The sequence below is a fragment of the Bombina bombina genome, chromosome 4 (assembly GCF_027579735.1).
Source record: "Bombina bombina isolate aBomBom1 chromosome 4, aBomBom1.pri, whole genome shotgun sequence".
Classification (NCBI taxonomy): Eukaryota; Metazoa; Chordata; class Amphibia; order Anura; family Bombinatoridae; genus Bombina; species Bombina bombina.
Genome location: NC_069502.1, coordinates 814,102,838 through 814,129,366, shown reverse-complemented (window position 1 = coordinate 814,129,366; position 26,529 = coordinate 814,102,838). Strand labels below are relative to the sequence as shown.

The 26,529-nt window shown below is 40.9% G+C and overlaps 1 protein-coding gene across 4 annotated transcripts in view; it reads left to right on the top strand.

Annotated features, from left to right (window-relative positions):
* Positions 1-26,529, top strand: part of LOC128657089 (oocyte zinc finger protein XlCOF7.1-like) — a 175,571-nt gene that overhangs the window by 35,466 nt on the left and 113,576 nt on the right. The window contains exons 8-12 of one of the 4 annotated variants that reach the window (XM_053711330.1): positions 7,786-7,893; positions 8,571-8,678; positions 13,110-13,217; positions 13,895-14,002; positions 15,986-16,093. In XM_053711330.1, the coding sequence (XP_053567305.1) occupies positions 7,786-7,893; positions 8,571-8,678; positions 13,110-13,217; positions 13,895-14,002; positions 15,986-16,093 (540 nt within the window). The remainder of the gene's footprint in view (positions 1-7,785; positions 7,894-8,570; positions 8,679-13,109; positions 13,218-13,894; positions 14,003-15,985; positions 16,094-26,529) is intronic. The other 3 variants (XM_053711332.1, XM_053711331.1, XM_053711333.1) reach the window with 3 other exon arrangements.

Sequence of the window (26,529 nt, the reverse complement as noted above, 5' to 3'; positions counted from 1 at the left end):
GGGTTGAGCGACCATGGATATCAATAAATGTACCCGAGACAAACCATCAGCATTGCCCTGCAAAAGACCAGCCATGTGCTCAACAGTAAAATTGAAGGGTTGCAAGCTAAGAAACCACCTAGTAACCCTTGAATGTGTTTCCTTATTCTGACTCATCCATGTGAGAGGAGCATGATCTGTTATTAATTTAAATTTTCTTCCCAACAGATAGTACCTAAGGGTCTCTAAAGCCCACTTAATGGCAAGGCATTCTTTCTCCACTATAGAATAGTTTTTTTGCTGTGAAATAAATTTTCTGCTTAAGAAAAGGACAGGATGCTCCTGCGAGAGAACTGCTCCTAAACCAACATCAGAGGCATCTGTCTGTACATTAAAATCTTTAGAGAAATTGGGGGTTACCAAAACTGGATGGGCACAAAGGGCATCTTTCAAATGCCTTAAAGCTTGTTCTGCTTCTAGGGACCATTTTATCATAATTGGGGCCCTTGCTTTTGTGAGATCTGTCAAGGGTGCCGCAATTGTAGCGAAATTCAGGATAAACCTTCTATAATAACTAGTTATCCCAATAAAAGCTCTTACTTGTTTTTTAATTAGAGGCTGCTGCCAGTTCTGTATGGCCTCTACTTTTGTTGTCTGAGGTTTAACTAATCCTCTACCAATAGTATAACCCAAGTACTTAGCTTCCTGTAAACCAACAGTACATTTTGCAGGATTGGCAGTTAACCCAGTGGACCGTATTGCATCAAGTACTGCTTGAACTTTTGGAAGATGGGATTCCCAATCTGTTCTATAAATTATAACATCATCCAAATATGCTGCCGCATAGCGAACATGGGGTTTCAGAATTTTATCCATCATCCTCTGGAATGTTGCCGGGGCCCCATGTAAACCAAATGGCAACACCGTATACTGAAATAAGTCCTCTGGGGTTGAAAAAGCTGTCTTTTCCTTTGCTTGACTAGTGAGAGGCACCTGCCAATACCCTTTCGTTAAATTAATTGTAGTGAGATAACGTGCTTTTCCTAGCCTTTCTATCAACTCATCTACTCTAGGCATTGGATAGGTGTCAAATTTGAAAACACAATTAAGCTTATGATAGTCATTACAGAACCTTAATGAACCATCCAGCTTTGGAACAAGCACAATTGTACTGTTCCACTCACTTTGTGATTCCTCAATTACCCCAAGCGTTAACATTTTTTCTACCTCCAGTTTAATAGCCTTTCGATGAGCCTCAGGGACCCTATAGGGTTTAAGGCAGACCTTCTTCCCTGGTTCTGTTATTATGTCATGCTTAATAACATTGGTTTATCCTAATACGATCCTAATACGATCCTGCATTTGGGAAATATCTAAAATAATACTTCAGTAAGGTGTTGTCTCTTTAACTATATCTAGTAATCCCCTGGGATGCCGCCCATATAACAGTTCAAATGGGGAAAAACCTGATGAGGCCTGGGGAACCTCCCTGATAGAGAACATTAAATAGGGTAACAGAAGATCCCAATTTCTCCCATCGGTGTCAATTACCTTTCTTAGCATACTTTTGAGAGAGTTTTGTTAAAGCTTTCTACTAAACCATCAGTAATATACTGAGGTCCTTAGTTGTTTTATGCCAAACAGCTTACACAATTCTTTTGTAACCCTGGACATAAATGGAGTTCCTTGGTCTGTCAGAATTCCTTAGGTATCCCGACCCTGCTAAACATTAGCATGAGTTCTCTTGCTATGGACTTTGCAGAGCTGTTATGAAGGGGAACTGCCTCAGGATAGCGTGTAGCATAATCAAGGATTACCAGTATATACTGATGTTCTCTAGCAGATTTAACCAGCGGACCCACCAAGTCCATAGCAATTCTTTCAAAAGGCACATCAATTATAGGCAAGGGCACTAAAGGGTTACGAAAATCTTTAGCAGGAGCTGTAAGTTGACATGGCATGAAGCACAATAATCCTTGATGGCTACAAATATCCTTGGCCAATAAAATTTTCTAAGAACTCTCTCTCTTTGGTTTTCTCAACTCCCAAATGTCCCCTAGAATGTGGTTATGTGCAAGATTTAATACAGTGTTTCTAAAAGTCTGGGGCACCAAAAGTTGTTTAACAATGTCTGTTCGTTTCTTCTCTACATGATATACCAAATCATTAACTGCTTCAAAATAAGGATTGGGTAATACATTTCCTGAGGTAGAAGGAAGCAGGAGCTACAACAACTCTTTGCATATAAAAGCCTCTTTATTGGATAGTAAAACAAAAACCTTCCAATGCAGCAGTTGAGGCAAAAACACAAAGGTAAACTAACAGACATGCAGTATAGGAGACAGTGGCGTGTGTCTGACGCCTTTCGCGCCCCCTACAGGCGCTTACTCATAGACATAGTACACGCATGAACTAAGGTGCTATTTATACAAGAATGTGCAATACAATTAACCCTGTGATAACCATTAATGATTAAAATTGATAAACAGGCAAATAGTAATTATTTCCTAGCATAATTTTCATGTATACTTAAGCAAATAGATATGTAATAGCCATAAAAAAGTATTAAAACAAAAACGGGAATTAACCTCTGTAGAGCTGTACAAATTTGATAACAAGACATCATAAGGGCAAACGATTCAAGATAATAAATGGCAATCCAAAACTAGTGATTCTACAGATGGCCATTAGAAAAATTACTCTCTATACAGACTTAAAAATAGTTAATGAAAATTAACATATGGTTAGCAAATACTCTAAAATGTCTGGTGGCTTGTGACTATACATACTCAAATATGAAAAAAAAATTAGATATAAAAAAAGATTTTAGATATAAAAGATATTGGAAAATGGGAATTAGACATCAATAAAAAAATTGATGTCAAATTCTCTGTTCATTCCCATTGGATTCCTGGTATATAATTGCAGTGTCCAATAGATTTCCTTCCTTTCCAAAATCTTATATTTATTGCCACCTCTAGGGGGACAAATTGCTACATCTATAACTTGAATTGTGAGATCTGCTACATTAGTAAAATGTTCACCATTAAAATGATTCGCTATAGCTGATTCTTTTACATAATTCTTGGTATCCCTAAGGTGTTCCCCAAAGCGTTTCCTCACCTCTCTAGAGGTTTGGCCGACATATTGATGCAAATGTAGTGGCACAATTGGCATAGAAGTTAATGTTGTAGCTTTTCTTAGTAATATTGCTAACAAAATGCTGACCTAAGCCAATGCAGCCACACATATTGCAGTTTTTGCTTAAACATTTAAAATGTCCTTGCTTGTTTAGCCACCTAGAGCCCATGGTATGTACACGTGAGATATTGCTAGGTGAAAGACTCCTAGCTAGTGTTTTAGGTTTTTTGGGAACAAATTTACAGTTTTTAATTAGGGGTGCAAGAACAGAATCTCCCTCAAGTATATGGAGATGTCTCTTTAGAATTTAAGCTATTTGAGTGTATTGACTGTTGTACTCAGTGGTAAAGACTATGGCCTCATTAAAAGACTGTTGCCTGGTAGCGTGTACTTTATAATTTGTATTGGTGTATTGTTTAATATAATTTCTGCATTTTTCTAATTGTTGTTCATTGTACCTCCTTGCCACCAGTCTATTCTTGAGATCCATAGATTGAGTTTCATATACATCTAATGATTGTGTATTTCTTTTTAACCTTATAAACTGCCCCCTAGGGACAGCTTTGATAAGGTGGGTAGGATGTTGCGAAGCAGCGTGTAATATCTTATTGCCTGCCGTAGGCTTACGATAAGTTTTTGAAATGATTTTATTATCACTAATTTGTAAAGTTAAATCCAAGTAGTTTACTTCCAATGGATCAAACACTCCTATGGATCTTAGATTCATATATTTATTGTCTAGAAACTGTATAAATTCTTTAAATTCAACTTCATTTATTTGTTTCTTTGAGATGATCAAAAGATCATCTATGTATCTGACAAATAACAAAATATCCTCTAGCCATGGATTTAAAACACTATGGCCTAGATTTAGAGTTGGGCGGTAGCCGTGAAAACCAGCGTTAGAGGCTACTAACGCTGGTTTTTACCGCCCTCAGGTATTTGGAGTCACTGAAAAAAGGGTCTAACGCTCACTTTTCAGCCGCGACTTTTCCATACCGCAGATCCCCTTACGTCAATTGCGTATCCTATCTTTTCAATGGGATCTTTCTAACTCCGGTATTTAGAGTCGTGGCTGAAGTGAGCGTTAGAAATCTAACGACAAAACTCCAGCCGCAGAAAAAAACCAGGAGTTAAGAGCTTTTTGGGCTAACGCCGGTTCATAAAGCTCTTAACTACTGTGCCCTAAAGTACACTAACACCCATAAACTACCTATGTACCCCTAAACTGAGGTCCCCCCACATCGCCGCCACTCGATTAAATTTTTTTAACCCCTAATCTGCCGACCGCCACCTACGTTATACTTATGTACCCCTAATCTGCTGCCCCTAACACCGCCGACCCCTATATTATATTTATTAACCCCTAATCTGCCCCCCACAACGTCGCCGCCAGATACCTACAATAATTAACCCCTAATCTGCCGACCGCAAAGCGCCGCTACTCAAGTTATCCTTATGTACCCCTAATCTGCTGCCCCTAACACCGCCGACCCCTATATTATATGTATTAACCCCTAATCTGCCCCCCTCAACGTCGCCTCCACCTGCCTACACTTATTAACCCCTAATCTGCCGAGCGGACCGCACCGCTACTATAATAAAGTTATTAACCCCTAATCCGCCTCACTAACCCTATAATAAATAGTATTAACCCCTAATCTGCCCTCCCTAACATCGCCGACACCTAACTTCAATTACTAACCCCTAATCTGCCGACCGGAGCTCACCGCTATTCTAATAAATGGATTAACCCCTAACACTAACACCCCCCTAAATTAAATATAATTTTAATCTAATGAAATTAATTAACTCTTATTAAATAAATTATTCCTATTTAAAGCTAAATACTTACCTGTAAAATAAATCCTAATATAGCTACAATATAAATTATAATTACATTGTAGCTATTTTAGGATTAATATTTATTTTACAGGCAACTTTGTATTTATTTTAACTAGGTACAATAGCTATTAAATAGTTATTAACTATTTAATAGCTACCTAGTTAAAATAATTACAAAATTACCTGTAAAATAAATCCTAACCTAAGTTACAATTAAACCTAAAACTATACTATCATTAAATTAATTAAATAAAATACCTACAATTACCTACAATTAAACCTAACACTACACTATCAATAAATAAATTAAATACAATTCCTACAAATAACTACAATGAAATAAACTAACTAAAGTACAAAAAATAAAAAAGAACTAAGTTACAAAAAATAAAAAAATATTTACAAACATAAGAAAAATATTACAACAATTTTAAACTAATTACACCTACTCTAAGCCCCCTAATAATATAACAAAGACCCCCAAAATAACAAAATGCCCTACCCTATTCTAAATTACTACATTTCAAAGCTCTTTTACCTTACCAGCCCTGAACAGGGCCCTTTGCGGGGCATGCCCCAAGAAATTCAGCTCTTTTGCCTGTAAAAAAAAACATACAATACCCCCCCCCAACATTACAACCCACCACCCACATACCCCTAATCTAACCCAAACCCCCCTTAAATAAACCTAACACTAAGCCCCTGAAGATCTTCCTACCTTGTCTTCACCTCACCAGGTATCACCGATCCGTCCTGGCTCCAAAATCTTCATCCAACCTAAGCGGGGGCTAGACATCCATCATCCGGTGGCTGAAGCGGTCCAGAAGAGGCTCCAAAGTCTTCATCCTATCCGGGAAGAAGAGTAGATCCGGACCGGCAACCATCTTCTTCCAAGCGGCATCTTCTATCTTCATCCGATGACGACCGGCTCCATCCTGAAGACCTCCAGCGCGGACCCATCTTCCTCCGGCGACGTCCATCTGAAGAATGACGGTTCCTTTAAGGGACGTCATCCAAGATGGCGTCCCTCGAATTCCTATTGGCTGATAGGATTCTATCAGCCAATCGGAATTAAGGTAGGAATATTCTGATTGGCTGATGGAATCAGCCAATCAGAATCAAGTTCAATCCGATTGGCTGATCCAATCAGCCAATCAGATTGAGCTCGCACAGATGAGTGTACATGTGTGATATGTCTGAGGGATACAGGACACAGGTGAGTGTACATGTGTGATATGCCTGAGGGATACAGGACACAGGTGAGTGTACGTGTGTGATGTGTCTGAGGGATACAGGGCACAGGTGAGTGTACGTGTGTGATGTGTCTGAGGGATACAGAGCACAGGTGAGTGTACGTGTGTGATGTGTCTGAGGGATACAGGGTACAGGTAAGTGTACGTGTGTGATGTGTCTGAGGGATACAGGGCACAGGTGAGTGTACGTGTGTGATGTGACTGAGAGATACAGGGCACAGGTGAGTGTACGTGTGTGATGTGTCTGAGGGATACAGGGCACAGGTGAGTGTACATGTGTGATGTGTCTGAGAGATACAGGGCACAGGTGAGTGTACATGTGTGATGTGTCTGAGGGATGCAGGGTACAGGTGAGTGTACATGTGTGATGTGTCTAGGGATACAGGGCACAGGTGAGTGTACGTGTGTTTTGTGTCTGAGGGATGCAGGGCACAGGTGAGTGTACGTGTGTGATGTGTCTGAGGGATACAGGGCACAGGTGAGTGCTCATATGTGATTCTATCAGCCAATCGGAATTAAGGTAGGAATATTGTGATTGGCTGATGGAATCAGCCAATCAGAATCAAGTTCAATCCGATTGGCTGATCCAATCAGCCAATCAGATTGAGCTCGCACAGATGAGTGTACATGTGTTTTGTGTCTGAGGGATGCAGGGCACAGGTGAGTGTACGTGTGTGATGTGTCTGAGGGATACAGGGCACAGGTGAGTGTACATGTGTGATGTGTCTGAGAGATACAGGGCACAGGTGAGTGTACATGTGTGATGTGTCTGAGGGATGCAGGGTACAGGTGAGTGTACATGTGTGATGTGTCTAGGGATACAGGGCACAGGTGAGTGTACGTGTGTTTTGTGTCTGAGGGATGCAGGGCACAGGTGAGTGTACGTGTGTGATGTGTCTGAGGGATACAGGGCACAGGTGAGTGCTCATATGTGATGTGTCTGAGGGATACAGGACACAGGTGAGTGCTCATATGTGATGTGTCTGAGGTATACAGGGCACAGGTGAGTGTACATGTGTGATGTGCCTGAGGGATACAGGGCACAGGTGAGTGTACATGTGTGATGTGTCTGAGGGATACAGGGCACGGGTGAGTGTACATGTGGAATGTGTCTGAGGGATGCAGGGCACAGGTGAGTGTACGCGTGTGATGTGTCTGAGGGATGCAGGGCACAGGTGAGTGTACGTGTGTTATGTGTCTGAGGGATGCAGGGCACAGGTGAGTGTATGTGTGTGACATGTATGGGGGATGCAGGGCACAGGTGGATGGATTTTATTTTCAAAAACCTCACAAAACCCTGTAATAGGTTTCACGTGGGAATTCTGATTGGTTACAATGAGGTTGTATTTGTAGCAAGTAAAGTAACTGATTCCCAGCTAACTTGCTTTACTGTGTGACACAGGTTGTATTTACTGTTGTGCTAATGTTGTTATTATATGGGTTGTTTCATCCAGATGTGACTGCTAGTAATGTAGGCTCAGGTGTATTTAGCTTAAATTACACAATATATCACACTAAACTAAAACCATGTAAATAGTGATTTATTTATTCTTTTTTTTTTTCCCAGGGGAAAAAGATGCTAAGATTTCATGTAACACAAAACAAACAGAAGATCAGTGGCTAGGCAATATGCCAGAAGCAGCAGAGCAGGAAATATGTGATAATATAAGTACAGGTGAGTGTATGTGTGTGATGTGTCTGTGGGACGTTGAGTGTTATTTGTGGCGATTGTAATATAACTTATGTAGGGCTGAATTCTAAATAAAATGAATGCAAAAGACTGAAAACTGCTTCAGCACAAGGGTATGAAATGGCTCAGTGGTGAAAAGGTTAAACTTGATAACTTGCATTATTTCTATTATTTTTACTCTTTTATTAAATAAATAGAAAATACTTTTGTCTTGAACTATATAAATCCCTTTATATATCTGATGTCTCTATCATATCACTGTGGTACTCTCTCTCACACAGGCAATACAAGTTAAGATAATTAAATGGGCTATAGTGAGGTTTTAATAACCAATGGAAAATGCATTTTATTTTGAAAACCTCACAGAACCCTGTAATACGTCTCATATGGGAATTCTGATTGGTTACAGTGAGGCTGTATTTGTAGCAAGTAAAGTAACTGATTCCCAGCTAATTCCCTTTACTGTATGACACAGGTTGTATTTACTGTTGTGCTGATGTCATTTCATGGGATGTTTCTTCCAGATGTGACTGCTACTGATGTAGGCTCAGGTTTAACTTAAATTAAACTGTTTTTCACATTTTGTTTTAAACTAACTTTTACAAAGATACCATGTAAAGAATCATTTATTTATTTATTTCTATTACTGATATTTTTTTCAGATGTAAACAATGCTAACATTTTATGTAAAACAGAACAAACAGAAGATCAGGGGATAGCAAATATGTCAGAAGCTGCAAAGCAGGAAATATGTGACAATATAAATACAGGTAGGTGTACTAGTGTGACGTGTGTCTGAGGGATACAGGGCACAGGTAAGTGTATGTGTGTGATGCGTCTGAGGGATACAGGGTATAGGTGAGTGTACGTGTGTGATGTGTCTGAGGGATACAGGGCACAGGTGAGTGTACATGTGTGATGTGTCTGAGGGATACAGGGCACAGGTGAGTGTACATGTGTGATGTGTCTGAGGGATACAGGGCACAGATGAGTGTACATGTGTGATATGTCTGAGGGATACAGGACACAGGTGAGTGTACATGTGTGATATGCCTGAGGGATACAGGACACAGGTGAGTGTACGTGTGTGATGTGTCTGAGGGATACAGGGCACAGGTGAGTGTACGTGTGTGATGTGTCTGAGGGATACAGGGTACAGGTAAGTGTACGTGTGTGATGTGTCTGAGGGATACAGGGCACAGGTGAGTGTACATGTGTGATGTGTCTGAGGGATACAGGGCACAGGTAAGTGTACGTGTGTGATGCGTCTGAGGGATACAGGGTATAGGTGAGTGTACGTGTGTGATGTGTCTGAGGGATACAGGGCACAGGTGAGTGTACGTGTGTGATGTGTCTGAGGGATACAGGGCACAGGTGAGTGTACGTGTGTGATGTGTCTGAGGGATACAGGGCACAGGTGAGTGTACATGTGTGATGTGTCTGAGGGATACAGGGCACAGATGAGTGTACATGTGTGATATGTCTGAGGGATACAGGACACAGGTGAGTGTACATGTGTGATATGCCTGAGGGATACAGGACACAGGTGAGTGTACGTGTGTGATGTGTCTGAGGGATACAGGGCACAGGTGAGTGTACGTGTGTGATGTGTCTGAGGGATACAGGGTACAGGTAAGTGTACGTGTGTGATGTGTCTGAGAGATACAGGGCACAGGTGAGTGTACATGTGTGATATGCCTGAGGGATACAGGACACAGGTGAGTGTACGTGTGTGATGTGTCTGAGAGATACAGGGCACAGGTGAGTGTACGTGTGTGATGTGTCTGAGGGATACAGGGCAGATTTAACCCCTAATCTGCCGACCGCCACCTACGTTATACTTATGTACCCCTAATCTGCTGCCCCTAACACCGCCGACCCCTATATTATATTTATTAACCCCTAATCTGCCCCCCACAACGTCGCCGCCAGATACCTACAATAATTAACCCCTAATCTGCCGACCGCAAAGCGCCGCTACTCAAGTTATCCTTATGTACCCCTAATCTGCTGCCCCTAACACCGCCGACCCCTATATTATATGTATTAACCCCTAATCTGCCCCCCTCAACGTCGCCTCCACCTGCCTACACTTATTAACCCCTAATCTGCCGAGCGGACCGCACCGCTACTATAATAAAGTTATTAACCCCTAATCCGCCTCACTAACCCTATAATAAATAGTATTAACCCCTAATCTGCCCTCCCTAACATCGCCGACACCTAACTTCAATTACTAACCCCTAATCTGCCGACCGGAGCTCACCGCTATTCTAATAAATGGATTAACCCCTAACACTAACACCCCCCTAAATTAAATATAATTTTAATCTAATGAAATTAATTAACTCTTATTAAATAAATTATTCCTATTTAAAGCTAAATACTTACCTGTAAAATAAATACTAATATAGCTACAATATAAATTATAATTACATTGTAGCTATTTTAGGATTAATATTTATTTTACAGGCAACTTTGTATTTATTTTAACTAGGTACAATAGCTATTAAATAGTTATTAACTATTTAATAGCTACCTAGTTAAAATAATTACAAAATTACCTGTAAAATAAATCCTAACCTAAGTTACAATTAAACCTAAAACTATACTATCATTAAATTAATTAAATAAAATACCTACAATTACCTACAATTAAACCTAACACTACACTATCAATAAATAAATTAAATACAATTCCTACAAATAACTACAATGAAATAAACTAACTAAAGTACAAAAAATAAAAAAGAACTAAGTTACAAAAAATAAAAAAATATTTACAAACATAAGAAAAATATTACAACAATTTTAAACTAATTACACCTACTCTAAGCCCCCTAATAATATAACAAAGACCCCCAAAATAACAAAATGCCCTACCCTATTCTAAATTACTACATTTCAAAGCTCTTTTACCTTACCAGCCCTGAACAGGGCCCTTTGCGGGGCATGCCCCAAGAAATTCAGCTCTTTTGCCTGTAAAAAAAAACATACAATACCCCCCCCCAACATTACAACCCACCACCCACATACCCCTAATCTAACCCAAACCCCCCTTAAATAAACCTAACACTAAGCCCCTGAAGATCTTCCTACCTTGTCTTCACCTCACCAGGTATCACCGATCCGTCCTGGCTCCAAAATCTTCATCCAACCTAAGCGGGGGCTAGACATCCATCATCCGGTGGCTGAAGCGGTCCAGAAGAGGCTCCAAAGTCTTCATCCTATCCGGGAAGAAGAGTAGATCCGGACCGGCAACCATCTTCTTCCAAGCGGCATCTTCTATCTTCATCCGATGACGACCGGCTCCATCCTGAAGACCTCCAGCGCGGACCCATCTTCCTCCGGCGACGTCCATCTGAAGAATGACGGTTCCTTTAAGGGACGTCATCCAAGATGGCGTCCCTCGAATTCCTATTGGCTGATAGGATTCTATCAGCCAATCGGAATTAAGGTAGGAATATTCTGATTGGCTGATGGAATCAGCCAATCAGAATCAAGTTCAATCCGATTGGCTGATCCAATCAGCCAATCAGATTGAGCTCGCACAGATGAGTGTACATGTGTGATATGTCTGAGGGATACAGGACACAGGTGAGTGTACATGTGTGATATGCCTGAGGGATACAGGACACAGGTGAGTGTACGTGTGTGATGTGTCTGAGGGATACAGGGCACAGGTGAGTGTACGTGTGTGATGTGTCTGAGGGATACAGAGCACAGGTGAGTGTACGTGTGTGATGTGTCTGAGGGATACAGGGTACAGGTAAGTGTACGTGTGTGATGTGTCTGAGGGATACAGGGCACAGGTGAGTGTACGTGTGTGATGTGACTGAGAGATACAGGGCACAGGTGAGTGTACGTGTGTGATGTGTCTGAGGGATACAGGGCACAGGTGAGTGTACATGTGTGATGTGTCTGAGAGATACAGGGCACAGGTGAGTGTACATGTGTGATGTGTCTGAGGGATGCAGGGTACAGGTGAGTGTACATGTGTGATGTGTCTAGGGATACAGGGCACAGGTGAGTGTACGTGTGTTTTGTGTCTGAGGGATGCAGGGCACAGGTGAGTGTACGTGTGTGATGTGTCTGAGGGATACAGGGCACAGGTGAGTGCTCATATGTGATTCTATCAGCCAATCGGAATTAAGGTAGGAATATTGTGATTGGCTGATGGAATCAGCCAATCAGAATCAAGTTCAATCCGATTGGCTGATCCAATCAGCCAATCAGATTGAGCTCGCACAGATGAGTGTACATGTGTTTTGTGTCTGAGGGATGCAGGGCACAGGTGAGTGTACGTGTGTGATGTGTCTGAGGGATACAGGGCACAGGTGAGTGTACATGTGTGATGTGTCTGAGAGATACAGGGCACAGGTGAGTGTACATGTGTGATGTGTCTGAGGGATGCAGGGTACAGGTGAGTGTACATGTGTGATGTGTCTAGGGATACAGGGCACAGGTGAGTGTACGTGTGTTTTGTGTCTGAGGGATGCAGGGCACAGGTGAGTGTACGTGTGTGATGTGTCTGAGGGATACAGGGCACAGGTGAGTGCTCATATGTGATGTGTCTGAGGGATACAGGACACAGGTGAGTGCTCATATGTGATGTGTCTGAGGTATACAGGGCACAGGTGAGTGTACATGTGTGATGTGCCTGAGGGATACAGGGCACAGGTGAGTGTACATGTGTGATGTGTCTGAGGGATACAGGGCACGGGTGAGTGTACATGTGGAATGTGTCTGAGGGATGCAGGGCACAGGTGAGTGTACGCGTGTGATGTGTCTGAGGGATGCAGGGCACAGGTGAGTGTACGTGTGTTATGTGTCTGAGGGATGCAGGGCACAGGTGAGTGTATGTGTGTGACATGTATGGGGGATGCAGGGCACAGGTGGATGGATTTTATTTTCAAAAACCTCACAAAACCCTGTAATAGGTTTCACGTGGGAATTCTGATTGGTTACAATGAGGTTGTATTTGTAGCAAGTAAAGTAACTGATTCCCAGCTAACTTGCTTTACTGTGTGACACAGGTTGTATTTACTGTTGTGCTAATGTTGTTATTATATGGGTTGTTTCATCCAGATGTGACTGCTAGTAATGTAGGCTCAGGTGTATTTAGCTTAAATTACACAATATATCACACTAAACTAAAACCATGTAAATAGTGATTTATTTATTCTTTTTTTTTTTCCCAGGGGAAAAAGATGCTAAGATTTCATGTAACACAAAACAAACAGAAGATCAGTGGCTAGGCAATATGCCAGAAGCAGCAGAGCAGGAAATATGTGATAATATAAGTACAGGTGAGTGTATGTGTGTGATGTGTCTGTGGGACGTTGAGTGTTATTTGTGGCGATTGTAATATAACTTATGTAGGGCTGAATTCTAAATAAAATGAATGCAAAAGACTGAAAACTGCTTCAGCACAAGGGTATGAAATGGCTCAGTGGTGAAAAGGTTAAACTTGATAACTTGCATTATTTCTATTATTTTTACTCTTTTATTAAATAAATAGAAAATACTTTTGTCTTGAACTATATAAATCCCTTTATATATCTGATGTCTCTATCATATCACTGTGGTACTCTCTCTCACACAGGCAATACAAGTTAAGATAATTAAATGGGCTATAGTGAGGTTTTAATAACCAATGGAAAATGCATTTTATTTTGAAAACCTCACAGAACCCTGTAATACGTCTCATATGGGAATTCTGATTGGTTACAGTGAGGCTGTATTTGTAGCAAGTAAAGTAACTGATTCCCAGCTAATTCCCTTTACTGTATGACACAGGTTGTATTTACTGTTGTGCTGATGTCATTTCATGGGATGTTTCTTCCAGATGTGACTGCTACTGATGTAGGCTCAGGTTTAACTTAAATTAAACTGTTTTTCACATTTTGTTTTAAACTAACTTTTACAAAGATACCATGTAAAGAATCATTTATTTATTTATTTCTATTACTGATATTTTTTTCAGATGTAAACAATGCTAACATTTTATGTAAAACAGAACAAACAGAAGATCAGGGGATAGCAAATATGTCAGAAGCTGCAAAGCAGGAAATATGTGACAATATAAATACAGGTAGGTGTACTAGTGTGACGTGTGTCTGAGGGATACAGGGCACAGGTAAGTGTACGTGTGTGATGCGTCTGAGGGATACAGGGTATAGGTGAGTGTACGTGTGTGATGTGTCTGAGGGATACAGGGCACAGGTGAGTGTACATGTGTGATGTGTCTGAGGGATACAGGGCACAGGTGAGTGTACATGTGTGATGTGTCTGAGGGATACAGGGCACAGATGAGTGTACATGTGTGATATGTCTGAGGGATACAGGACACAGGTGAGTGTACATGTGTGATATGCCTGAGGGATACAGGACACAGGTGAGTGTACGTGTGTGATGTGTCTGAGGGATACAGGGCACAGGTGAGTGTACGTGTGTGATGTGTCTGAGGGATACAGGGTACAGGTAAGTGTACGTGTGTGATGTGTCTGAGGGATACAGGGCACAGGTGAGTGTACATGTGTGATGTGTCTGAGGGATACAGGGCACAGGTAAGTGTACGTGTGTGATGCGTCTGAGGGATACAGGGTATAGGTGAGTGTACGTGTGTGATGTGTCTGAGGGATACAGGGCACAGGTGAGTGTACGTGTGTGATGTGTCTGAGGGATACAGGGCACAGGTGAGTGTACGTGTGTGATGTGTCTGAGGGATACAGGGCACAGGTGAGTGTACATGTGTGATGTGTCTGAGGGATACAGGGCACAGATGAGTGTACATGTGTGATATGTCTGAGGGATACAGGACACAGGTGAGTGTACATGTGTGATATGCCTGAGGGATACAGGACACAGGTGAGTGTACGTGTGTGATGTGTCTGAGGGATACAGGGCACAGGTGAGTGTACGTGTGTGATGTGTCTGAGGGATACAGGGTACAGGTAAGTGTACGTGTGTGATGTGTCTGAGAGATACAGGGCACAGGTGAGTGTACATGTGTGATATGCCTGAGGGATACAGGACACAGGTGAGTGTACGTGTGTGATGTGTCTGAGAGATACAGGGCACAGGTGAGTGTACGTGTGTGATGTGTCTGAGGGATACAGGGCACAGGTGAGTGTACATGTGTGATGTGTCTGAGAGATACAGGGCACAGGTGAGTGTACATGTGTGATGTGTCTGAGGGATGCAGGGTACAGGTGAGTGTACATGTGTGATGTGTCTAGGGATACAGGGCACAGGTGAGTGTACGTGTGTTTTGTGTCTGAGGGATGCAGGGCACAGGTGAGTGTACGTGTGTTTTGTGTCTGAGGGATGCAGGGCACAGGTGAGTGTACGTGTGTGATGTGTCTGAGGGATACAGGGCACAGGTGAGTGCTCATATGTGATGTGTCTGAGGGATACAGGACACAGGTGAGTGCTCATATGTGATGTGTCTGAGGGATACAGGGCAAAGGTGAGTGTACATGTGTGATGTGCCTGAGGGATACAGGGCACAGGTGAGTGTACATGTGTGATGTGTCTGAGGGATACAGGGCACAGGTGAGTGTACATGTGGAATGTGTCTGAGGGATGCAGGGCACAGGTGAGTGTACGCGTGTGATGTGTCTGAGGGATGCAGGGCACAGGTGAGTGTACGTGTGTTATGTGTCTGAGGGATGCAGGGCACAGGTGAGTGTACGTGTGTTATGTGTCTGAGGGGTGCAGGGCACAGGTGAGTGTATGTGTGTGACATGTATGGGGGATGCAGGGCACAGGTGGATGGATTTTATTTTCAAAAACCTCACAAAACCCTGTAATAGGTTTCATGTGGGAATTCTGATTGGTTACAATGAGGTTGTATTTGTAGCAAGTAAAGTAACTGATTCCCAGCTAACTTGCTTTACTGTGTGACACAGGTTGTATTTACTGTTGTGCTAATGTTGTTATTATATGGGTTGTTTCATCCAGATGTGACTGCTAGTAATGTAGGCTCAGGTGTATTTAGCTTAAATTACACAATATATCACACTAAACTAAAACCATGTAAATAGTGATTTATTTATTCTTTTTTTTTTCCCAGGTGAAAAAGATGCTAAGATTTCATGTAACACAAAACAAACAGAAGATCAGTGGCTAGGTAATATGCCTGAAGCAGCAGAGCAGGAAATATGTGATAATATAAGTACAGGTGAGTGTACATGTGTGATGTGTCTGTGGGACGTTAAGCATAGGTGAGTGTACGTGTGTGATGTGTCTAACCATGGAACTCCCAGTAAAGTAACCTACAAGTTTCTCATAAAATTGTGCATACATAAATAGCATTATAACTAGGGATGCACCGAAATTAAAATTCTAGACCGAAACTGAAAATTTAGGATGCCCTTGGCCGAAAACCGAAACCGAAAATGACTTTTTCCCCCAAATGATTTTAAAACAGTTTTTTTCTATATTTTTATTACTATAAGACTTTTAATTATATATATATATATATATATATATATATATATATATACACACACACATATATATTGTATGTATATATATATATATATATGGGAGTCAAAGGGTAAACAGCGCTTATGGAGATTCTTAAAAACTGAATAATATTAAAGTCTCGGCAGTGTTGGTGGGTAAAGAAAACAAAAACAAAAAAAAAAAAAAACAAAAAAAAAGGAAGAGAAGTATATGAATATACGTATATATATTAGAGTCTTTGATAGGATATTGGAATCCTAGTGTAATGAAGGCGTAATAGATACCCTTACCAAAAGTTACCTCAATCCTATGAGGTAAGTTTGCCGCATTGGAGGATGTATCTAGTGGTTGAATGAATCCTGGATGTTCTGGTCTGTATAAAATCGCTGCCTCTTGGAGTAGAATGGGATGTGGGTACCCTTTGTGCTGGTTTCTTTAGGAAACTTCCTGTATTTATAGCCTCTTGGAGCTTGGTTTTCTTGTCTTGGTATGAACTTTCTTGTCCAGATATATACCCAGAAAGACAGAAAACAGCAAAAATAGTGTAATACCGTTTTATTCAATAATAGTATAAAAATAACATCTATCACACTCACATTTTATGTCCTCACTGGTATGAGGTATTATAACAGCACATAGGTTTAGAAGTGAATTCTCAAGTAGTTGTGTCCCAAGCCAGTCAGAAATTAAAGTTAGTATTCCTTAGATGTCACAAGTAGTGATTTCAGCCAAGTAAGATTATAGCAAATAACATATCCGGTATATATTGCTAGTTTGGTCAGCAATCAGAGTTGTTAATGCAAATGTTAGCAATGCTGCATGCATAAATGGGTTAATACAGTGACACTCTGGCAGGTCAGGCAGTATATAGAGTAAGTAACAGAGCAGAAACTCAGTTCATACATAAAATGCAAGCTTTAAAAAACCAAACAGTTTAAAAGCAGTTTAAAAGTCAATAAAAAGGTAAATAATGTTACCCTAATAGTAGTACCCTAATAGTAATACCCTCATATATATTGTATGTATATATATATATATATATATATATACACACATATAATATATATATATATATATACATACATATATTTTATATATATACATATATACACATATATATATATATATATATATATATATATATATATATATATATATATATATATATGTGTGTATATATATATATATACACATAATAATCTGCATTGAGGTACACAGCAGGCAGCATGGGGTTAAGCATGGTACTGAGACACAGAGGAATGCAAGAGATCGTATTACCAGTGCTTGTGGATTGGACTGTCAGTGTGCAAACGGCCCCTACATATTGCATATAATTCATTCTTATCTGGACTGGGCTCCCTGTCTGGCGGTGACACTTTTGTAAAAGCAGCTCCTTGTGCAGGACTCAGGAGGAGGAGGTAACGGCTGCTTGTATTGAAACCACGCTGCAGCCCGCTGTCTGTTACACAGTAAACTTGCCGTGTCAGATGAAATTTATGACACTTGCCTGCAGAGCCATATAGTTCCTTGTAACGGATCCTCCGTTCAGTGAGTGTGTGAAAGGATCATACGTATATTTTCCCTTATCTGGCTCCCTGTCTAATCGTGACTTTATTTGTGCAGGACTCAATGAGCTGCTTTTTCAAATAAAGTCACAGTTAGACAGGGAGCCAGATAAGGGTAAATATACGTATGATCCTTTCACAAACTCACACTCACTGACCGGAGGATCCCTTACAAGTAACTATATGGCTCTGCAGGCAAGTGTCATAAATGTCATCTGACACGGCAAGTTCCCTCTCTCACTCTGCCGCTCTGCTTCAAGTTAGTGAACAGCCCACAGTGCCGCACCCCCTCTACCCGCAAGGCATTCTGGGGCATGTAGTTAAAGTTGAATATGGCCTAGAAATAACCCAGCCACACGGGGCGAAATTAAGATGCGTCTTCTAAATACTTTTCTTTCATGTAATTAGCAAGAGTCCATGAGCTAGTGACGTATGGGATATACATTCCTACCAGGAGGGGCAAAGTTTCCCAAACCTTAAAATGCCTATAAATACACCCCTCACCACACCCACAAATCAGTTTTTACAAACTTTGCCTCCTATGGAGGTGGTGAAGTAAGTTTGTGCTAGATTCTACGTTGATATGCGCTCCGCAGCAAGTTGGAGCCCGGTTTTCCTCTCAGCGTGCAGTGAATGTCAGAGGGATGTGAGGAGAGTATTGCCTATTTGAATGCAATGATCTCCTTCTACGGGGTCTATTTCATAGGTTCTCTGTTATCGGTCGTAGAGATTCATCTCTTACCTCCCTTTTCAGATCGACGATATACTCTTATATATATACCATTACCTCTGCTGATTCTCGTTTCAGTACTGGTTTGGCTATCTGCTATATGTAGATGAGTGTCCTGGGGTAAGTAAGTCTTATTTTCTGTGACACTCTAAGCTATGGTTGGGCACTTTTTTATAAAGTTCTAAATATATGTATTCAAACATTTATTTGCCTTGACTCAGGATGTTCAACATTCCTTATTTTCAGACAGTCAGTTTCATATTTGGGATAATGCATTTGAATCAATCATTTTTTCTTACCTTAAAAAATTTGACTTTTTTCCTGTGGGCTGTTAGGCTCGCGGGGGCTGAAAATGCTTCATTTTATTGCGTCATTCTTGGCGCAGACTTTTTTGGCGCAAATTTTTTTTTTCTGTTTCCGGCGTCATACGTGTCGCCGGAAGTTGCGTCATTTTTGACGGGTTTTTTTTGCGTCAAAAGTGTCGGCGTTCCGGATGTGGCGTCATTTTTGGTGCCAAAAGCATTTAGGCGCCAAATAATGTGGGCGTCTTATTTGGCGCTAAAAAAATATGGGTGTCACTTTTGTCTCCACATTATTTAAGTCTCATTATTTATTGCTTCTGGTTGCTAGAAGCTTGTTTACTGGCATTTTTTTCCCATTCCTGAAACTGTCATTTAAGGAATTTGATCTATTTTGCTTTATATGTTGTTGTTTTTTTTTCTATTACATATTGCAAGATGTTCCACGTTGCAACTGAGTCAGAAGATACTTCAGGAAAATCGCTGCCCGGTGCTGGAGCTACCAAAGCTAAGTGTATCTGATATAAACTTTTGGTATCTGTTCCTCCAGCTGTTGTTTGTATTGAATGTCATGACAAACTTGTTAATGCAGATAAAATTTCCTTTAGTACTGTTACATTACCTGTTGCTGTTTCGTCAACATCTAATACTCAGAGTGTTCCTGATAACATAAGAGATTTTGTTTCTAAATCCATTAAGAAGGCTATGTCTGTTATTTCTCCTTCTAGTATACATAAAAGTCTTTTAAAACTTCTCTTTTTTTCAGATGAATTTTTAAAATGAACATCATCATTCTGATACTGATAATGGTTCTTCTGGTTCAGAGGTTTCTGTCTCAGAGGTTGATGCTGATAAATCTTCGTATTTGTTCAAGATGGAATTATTTGTTCTTTACTTAAAGAAGTATTAATTGCATTAGAAATTGAGGATTCTGGTCCTCTTGATACTAAATCTAAACGTTTAAATAAGGTTTCTAAATCTCCTGTAGTTATTCCAGAAGTGTTTCCTGTCCCTGGTGCTATTTCTGAAGTAATTTCCAGGGAATGGAATATTTTGGGTAAATCATTTACTCCTTCTAAAAACGTTTTAAGCAATTATATCCTGTGCCATCTGACAGATTAGAGTTTTGGGACAAAATCCCTAAGACTGATGGGGCTGTCTCTACTCCTGCTAAAGATCCTTTAGATAGGAAAATTGAATCCTTTCTAAGAAAAGCTTACTTGTGTTCAGGTAATTGTCTTAGACCTGCTATATCCTTAGCGGATGTTACTGCAGCTTCAACTTTTTTGGTTAGAAGCTTTAGCGCAACAAATAACAGATCATAATTATCATTTGCATTTCTATAACATGCTAATTATTTTATTTGTGATGCCATCTTTGATATCATTAGAGTTGATGTCAGGTATATGTCTCTAGCTATTTTAGCTAGAAGAGCTTTATGGCTTAAAACTTGGAATGCTGATATGTCTTCTAAGTCATCTTTGCTATCCCTTTCTTTCCAGGGTAATAAATTATTCGATTATCAGTTGGATTCTTTTATCTCAACTGTTACTGGAGGGAAGGGAACTTTTTTACCACAGGATAAAAAATCTAAAGATGAATTTAGGTCTAATAATTGTTTTTGTTCCTTTCATCACAACAAGGAACAAAAGCCTGATCCTTCATCCTCAGGAGCGGTATCAGTTTGGTAACCTTCTCCAGTTTGGAATATATCCAAGCCTTATAGAAACCCAAGCCAGCTCCTAGGTCCACATGAAGGTGCGGCCCTCATTCCAGCTCAGCTGGTACGGGGCAGATTATGTTTTTTTCAAAGAAATTTGGATCAATTCCGTTCACAATCTCTGTTTTTCAGAACATTGTTTCAGAAGGGTACAGAATTGGCTTCAAGTTAAGGCCTCCTGCAAAGAGATTTTTTTCTTTCCAGTGTCCCAGTAAACCCAGCAAAGGCTCAAGCATTTCTGAAATGTGTTTCAGATCTAGAGTTGGCTGGAGTAATTATGCCAGTTCCAGTTCTGGAACATGGGGCTGGGGTTTTATTTAATCTCTTTATTGTACCAAAGAAGGTCAAATCCTTCAGACCAGTTCCGGATCTGTCAATATTGAATCGTTATGTAAGGATACCAACATTCAAGATGGTAACTGTAAGGACTATCCTGCCTTTTGTTCAGCAAGGGCATTATATGTCTGCATTAGATTTACAGGATGCATATCTGCATATTCCGATTCATCCAGATCACTTTTAGTTTCTGAGATTCTCTTTTCTAGACAAGCATTACCAGTTTGTGGCTCTACCGTTTGGCCTAGCATCAGCTCCAAGAATTTTTACAAAGGTTCTCGGTGCCCTTCTGTCTGTATTCAGAGAACAGGGTATTGGTATTTCCTTATTTGGACGATATCTTGGTACTTGCTCAGTCTTCACATTTAGCAGAATCTCATACGAATCAACTTGTGTTGTTTCTTCAAGATCATGGTTGAAGGATCAATTTACCAATCAGTTCATTGATTCCTCAGACAAGGGTAACCTCTTTAGGTTTCCAAATAGATTCGGTGTCCATGACTCTGTCTTTTTCGGACAAGAGACGTCTAACATTGATATCAGCTTGTCAAAACCTTCAGTCACAATCATTCCCTTTGGTTGCCTTATGCATGGAAATTTTAGGTCTTATGTTTGCTGCATCGGACGCGATCTCCTTTGCTCATTTTCACATGCGACCTTTCCAGCTCTGTATGCTGAACCAATAGTGCTGGGATTACACAAAGATATCTCAATCAATATCTTTAAAACCGATTGTACGACACTCTCTGAGGAGTGGACAGATCACCATCGTTTAGTTCAGGGGGCTTCTTTGTTCTTCTGACCTGGACTGTAATTTCAACAGATGCAAGTCTTACAGGTTGGGGAGCTGTGTGGGGGTCTCTGACAGCACAAGGGGTTTGGGAATCTTAGGAGGTGAGATTACCGATCAATATTTTGGAACTCCCTGCAATTTTCAGACCTCTTCAGTCTTGGCCTCTTCTGAAGAGAGAGTCGTTCATTTGTTTTCAGACAGACAATGTCACAACTGTGGCATACATCAATCATCAAGGAGGGACTCACAGTCCTCTGGCTATGAAAGAAGTATCTCGAATTCTGGTTTGGGCGGAATCCAGCTCCTGTCTAATCTCTGTGGTTCATTTCCCAGGTATAGACAATTGGGAAGCGGATTATCTCAGTCGTCAAAACGTTACATCCGGGCGAATGGTCTCTTCACCCAGAGGTATTTCTTCAGATTGTTCAAATGTGGGAACTTCCAGAAATAGATCTGATGGCTTCTCATCTAAATAAGAAACTTCCCAGGTATCTGTTCAGATCCCGGGATCCTCAGGCGGAGGCAGTGAATGCATTATCTCTTCCTTGGAAGTATCATCCTGCCTATATCTTTCCGCCTCTAGTTCTTCTTCCAAGAGTAATCTCCAAGATTCTGAAGGAATGCTTGTTTGTTCTGCTGGTAGCTCCAGCATGGCCTCACAGGTTTTGGTATACGGATCTTGTTCGGATGGCCTCTTGCCAACCGTGGACTCTTCCGTTAAGACCAGACCTTCTGTTGCAAGGTCCTTTTTTTCCATCAGGATCTCAAATCCTTACATTTAAAGGTATGGAGATTGAACGCTTGATTCTTGGTCAAAGAGGTTTCTCTGACTCTGTGATTAATACTATGTTACAGGCTCGTAATTCTGTATCTAGAGAGATATATTATAGAGTCTGGAAGACTTATATTTCTTGGTGTCTTCTCATTATTTTTCCTGGCATTCTTTTAGAATTCCGAGAATTTTACAGTTTCTTCAGGATGGTTTAGGTAAAGGTTTGTCCGCAAGTTCCTTGACAGGTCAAATCTCTGCTCTTTCTGTTCTTTTTTCACAGAAAGATTGCTAATCTTCCTGATTTTCATTGTTTCGTACAAGACTTGGTTCGTATAAACCTGTCATTAAGTCATTTTCTCCTCTTTGGAGTTTGATTTTGGTTCTGGGGGCTCTTCTAGCTCCTCCTTTTGAACCCATGCATTCATTGGACATTAAACTTCTTTCTTGGAAAGTTTTGTTTCTTTTGGCCATCTCTTCTGCCAGAAGAGTCTCTGAAATTATCTGCTCTTTCTTGTGAGTCTCCTTTTCTGATTTTTCATCAGGATAAGGCGGTGTTGCGAACTTCTTTTGAATTTTTTACCTAAGGTTGTGAATTCTAACAACATTAGTAGAGAAATTGTGGTTCCTTCATTATGTCCTAATCCTAAGAATTCTAAGGAGAAATCATTGCATTCTTTGGATGTTGTTAGAGCTTTGAAATATTATGTGGAAGCTACTAAGTCTTTCCAAAAGACTTCTAGTCTATTTGTCATCTTTTCCGGTTCTAGAAAAGGTCAGAAAGCTTCTGCCTTTTCTTTGGCATCTTGGTTGAAATCTTTAATTCATCATACCTATGTCGAGTCGGGTTAAACTCCGCCTCATAGGATTACAGCTCATTCTACTAGGTCAGTTTCTACTTCCTGGGTGTTTAGGAATGAAGCTTCGGTTGATCAGATTTGCAAAGCAGCAACTTGGTCCTCTTTGCATACTTTTACTAAATTCTACCATTTTGATGTGTTTTCTTCTTCTGAAGCAGTTTTTGGTAGAAAAGTACTTCAGGCAGCGGTTTTAGTTTGAATCTTCTGCTTATGTTTTTATTAAACTTTATTTTGGGTGTGGATTATTTTCAGCAGGAATTGGCTGTCTTTATTTTATCCCTCCCTCTCTAGTGACTCTTGCGTGGAAAGATCCACATCTTGGGTAGTCATTATCCCATACGTCACTAGCTCATGGACTCTTGCTAATTACATGAAAGAAAACATAATTTATGTAAGAACTTACCTGATAAATTCATTTCTTTCATATTAGCAAGAGTCCATGAGGCCCACCCTTTTTTGTGGTGGTTATGATTTTTTTGTATAAAGCACAATTATTCCAATTCCTTATTTTTTATGCTTTCGCACTTTTTTCTTATCACCCCACTTCTTGGCTATTCGTTAAACTGATTTGTGGGTGTGGTGAGGGGTGTATTTATAGGCATTTTGAGGTTTGGGAAACTTTGCCCCTCCTGGTAGGAATGTATATCCCATACGTCACTAGCTCATGGACTCTTGCTAATATGAAAGAAATGAATTTATCAGGTAAGTTCTTACATAAATTATGTTATTGCGGTCAGTGAGGCATGGGGGAGGATACTTAGAGGGATACAAATCTGGCTGCCAGGGGTTGATTTTATGGTGCATAGGGGTCAATTTAATTTCAAATAAAACATGCAATTTTCGGCCGGTTTTCCCCTCTTTCGGCCGAAATGGGATAGGCCCATTTTCGGCCGAAATTTTCGGTGGCCGAAATTTCGGTGCATTCCTAATTATAACCACATTTTTCAAAGAACTGCCTTGTTATTTGACTGCTGTGCTAGCTTAGTCCTAAACATGTAAGTTTCCTTTTTACTGGTTGCTAGGCGCCTCTATGGACGAGTTTACACTTTGCACCAGCAGTGATTATGTGACATTTGTTTGCCGTGTGCTATAGATCATTAGCAAGACCTAAGTTATCATATGACACCGCACTGCAGAGGGTACGTGTGCCTTGGCAGTAAATTTCAAAAGGCTAGATTTCTAATATAGTATTCGTTTATCTTTTTTTATATTAATAGGCCATGTTCTCATTTTAATTTACCTTCTAAATAATACTTGATTTCCTGAGACTGGTGTAGAGTCCTTTGGGAAATCAAGGGTTAAGTCCTCGTGTAGCCGCTACAAAATTACTGGCTTCTGGATTTTTGGGCTGCGTCGTTGTTTTGTACAAATTTGTCAGCCTTACAATACCCCATATAGAAAAAGACACTCATAGATATACAGATAGACATAGACATATATTTAACATTTACATACTGTAATGCTCGTGGGATATTCCACTATCAGACCAAATTCGACCAGTAGTCTTCTTTTCCTGGCGTCGAGCTGGAATGATAGGGAATATGCCAGAGCAGAGAAAGCTTGCAAGATGAGGTAAGCGGCACTCACTACAGGCAGGATAGTCTTCGGCGTCAACGGGAAGGGAATCTGAGAAAGGCAGTTCAGGGGTAAACCAATAGAAAGATCAGGCTGGCAGGGTTTGGCAACAGTAAGGCAGTCCAAAGGTAAACCACTAGAATGGTTAGGCAGGCAGGGTTTGGCAACAGTAAAGCAGTCCAAAGGTAAACCACTAGGATGGTCAGACAGGCAGGGTTTATCAACAAGGCAATCCAGAGCAATAGGGGTTAATCAAGCAGAGTAGTCAGACAAGCAAAGTTCAGCAATAGTATATCAATCCAGCAGATTAGGGGTTAACAGACAGAGTGGTTAAACAAGCAGAGGTCAGCAACAATATAACAGTCCAGCAACAAGAACACCCAGGAGAACACCTATATTTGGGCAGTGCATGTAAGCACTGCAGGTACTTACATGGGCGCCGATTCACGCCAAAGTGAACACAGGAGCGACACCCAGGATGGAGAGACAGAGTGTGGCGATGACGTCATCGCCGCACGCTCTGAAGCACCACCTGTGTCTATGGCAACGGCCATAGCAACAAGTCACCACCGCCGCCTCTATTGTTTCCTTTTGGGAACCAAAGTCGGCTTGGAGGGATGAGCAGCATGAAACCTGGAGACCAAAGAAGGAGCATGCACATCACGAGCAGGAATCCAGAAACGATCTGCCACAGAGTAACCCTTACAATGCACGAGGTATTGCAGTTGCCTGTATCTGGAATGCAGGATCTTAGCAACCTCGTACTCGGGTTCACCATGAATCAAGAGCGGAGGAGGTCTGAGTCGAGTATATCTGTTCTTGATGTAGGGCTTGAGCAGTGAGATGTGGAAGACTGGGTGTATACGCAGGGTTCTGGGCAAGGCCACTTTGGAGGCAACAGGAGACAGTCTTTTAAGGACCTTGTAAGGGCCGATAAACCTAGGCCCTAGTTTGTAACTGGGTTGGCGTAGACAAATATGTCGAGTAGAGACCCAAACACGTTCACCTACCGAAAAGGCAGAAACAGAAGCTCTATGATGATCAGCAAACTTCTTGTATCTAGAGACAGCTGAACGTAGCTGAGAGAGAATATGTTGCCAATGAGTAGAGAGTTCAGTAACGTGTCGATCTGCAGCTTGAAATGGAGAACAACATAGAGAAGAGTGCCATTGAGTGTTTCTTGCCAGCTCGGCTAGGGGCAACAACTCTAAGGTAGACCTCGGACAAAGGCTCTAAGGTAGACCTCGGACAAAGGCTCTAAGGTAGGCCTCGAGATCCTGGTTCACTCTCTGGTTAGTCCATTGGTCTGAGAATGGTAGCCTGAAGACAAGGAAACAGTGGTTCCAATCAACTTGCAAAAGGCTTTCCAAAAGGTAGAGATGAATTGTGGACCTCTGTCGGAAACAATATTCACAGGAATGCCATGAATTTGTACCACATGTAAGAGAAAAAGAGAGGATAATTCCTGGGCAGAAGGCAGTTTCTTTAAGGGTGCAAAATTA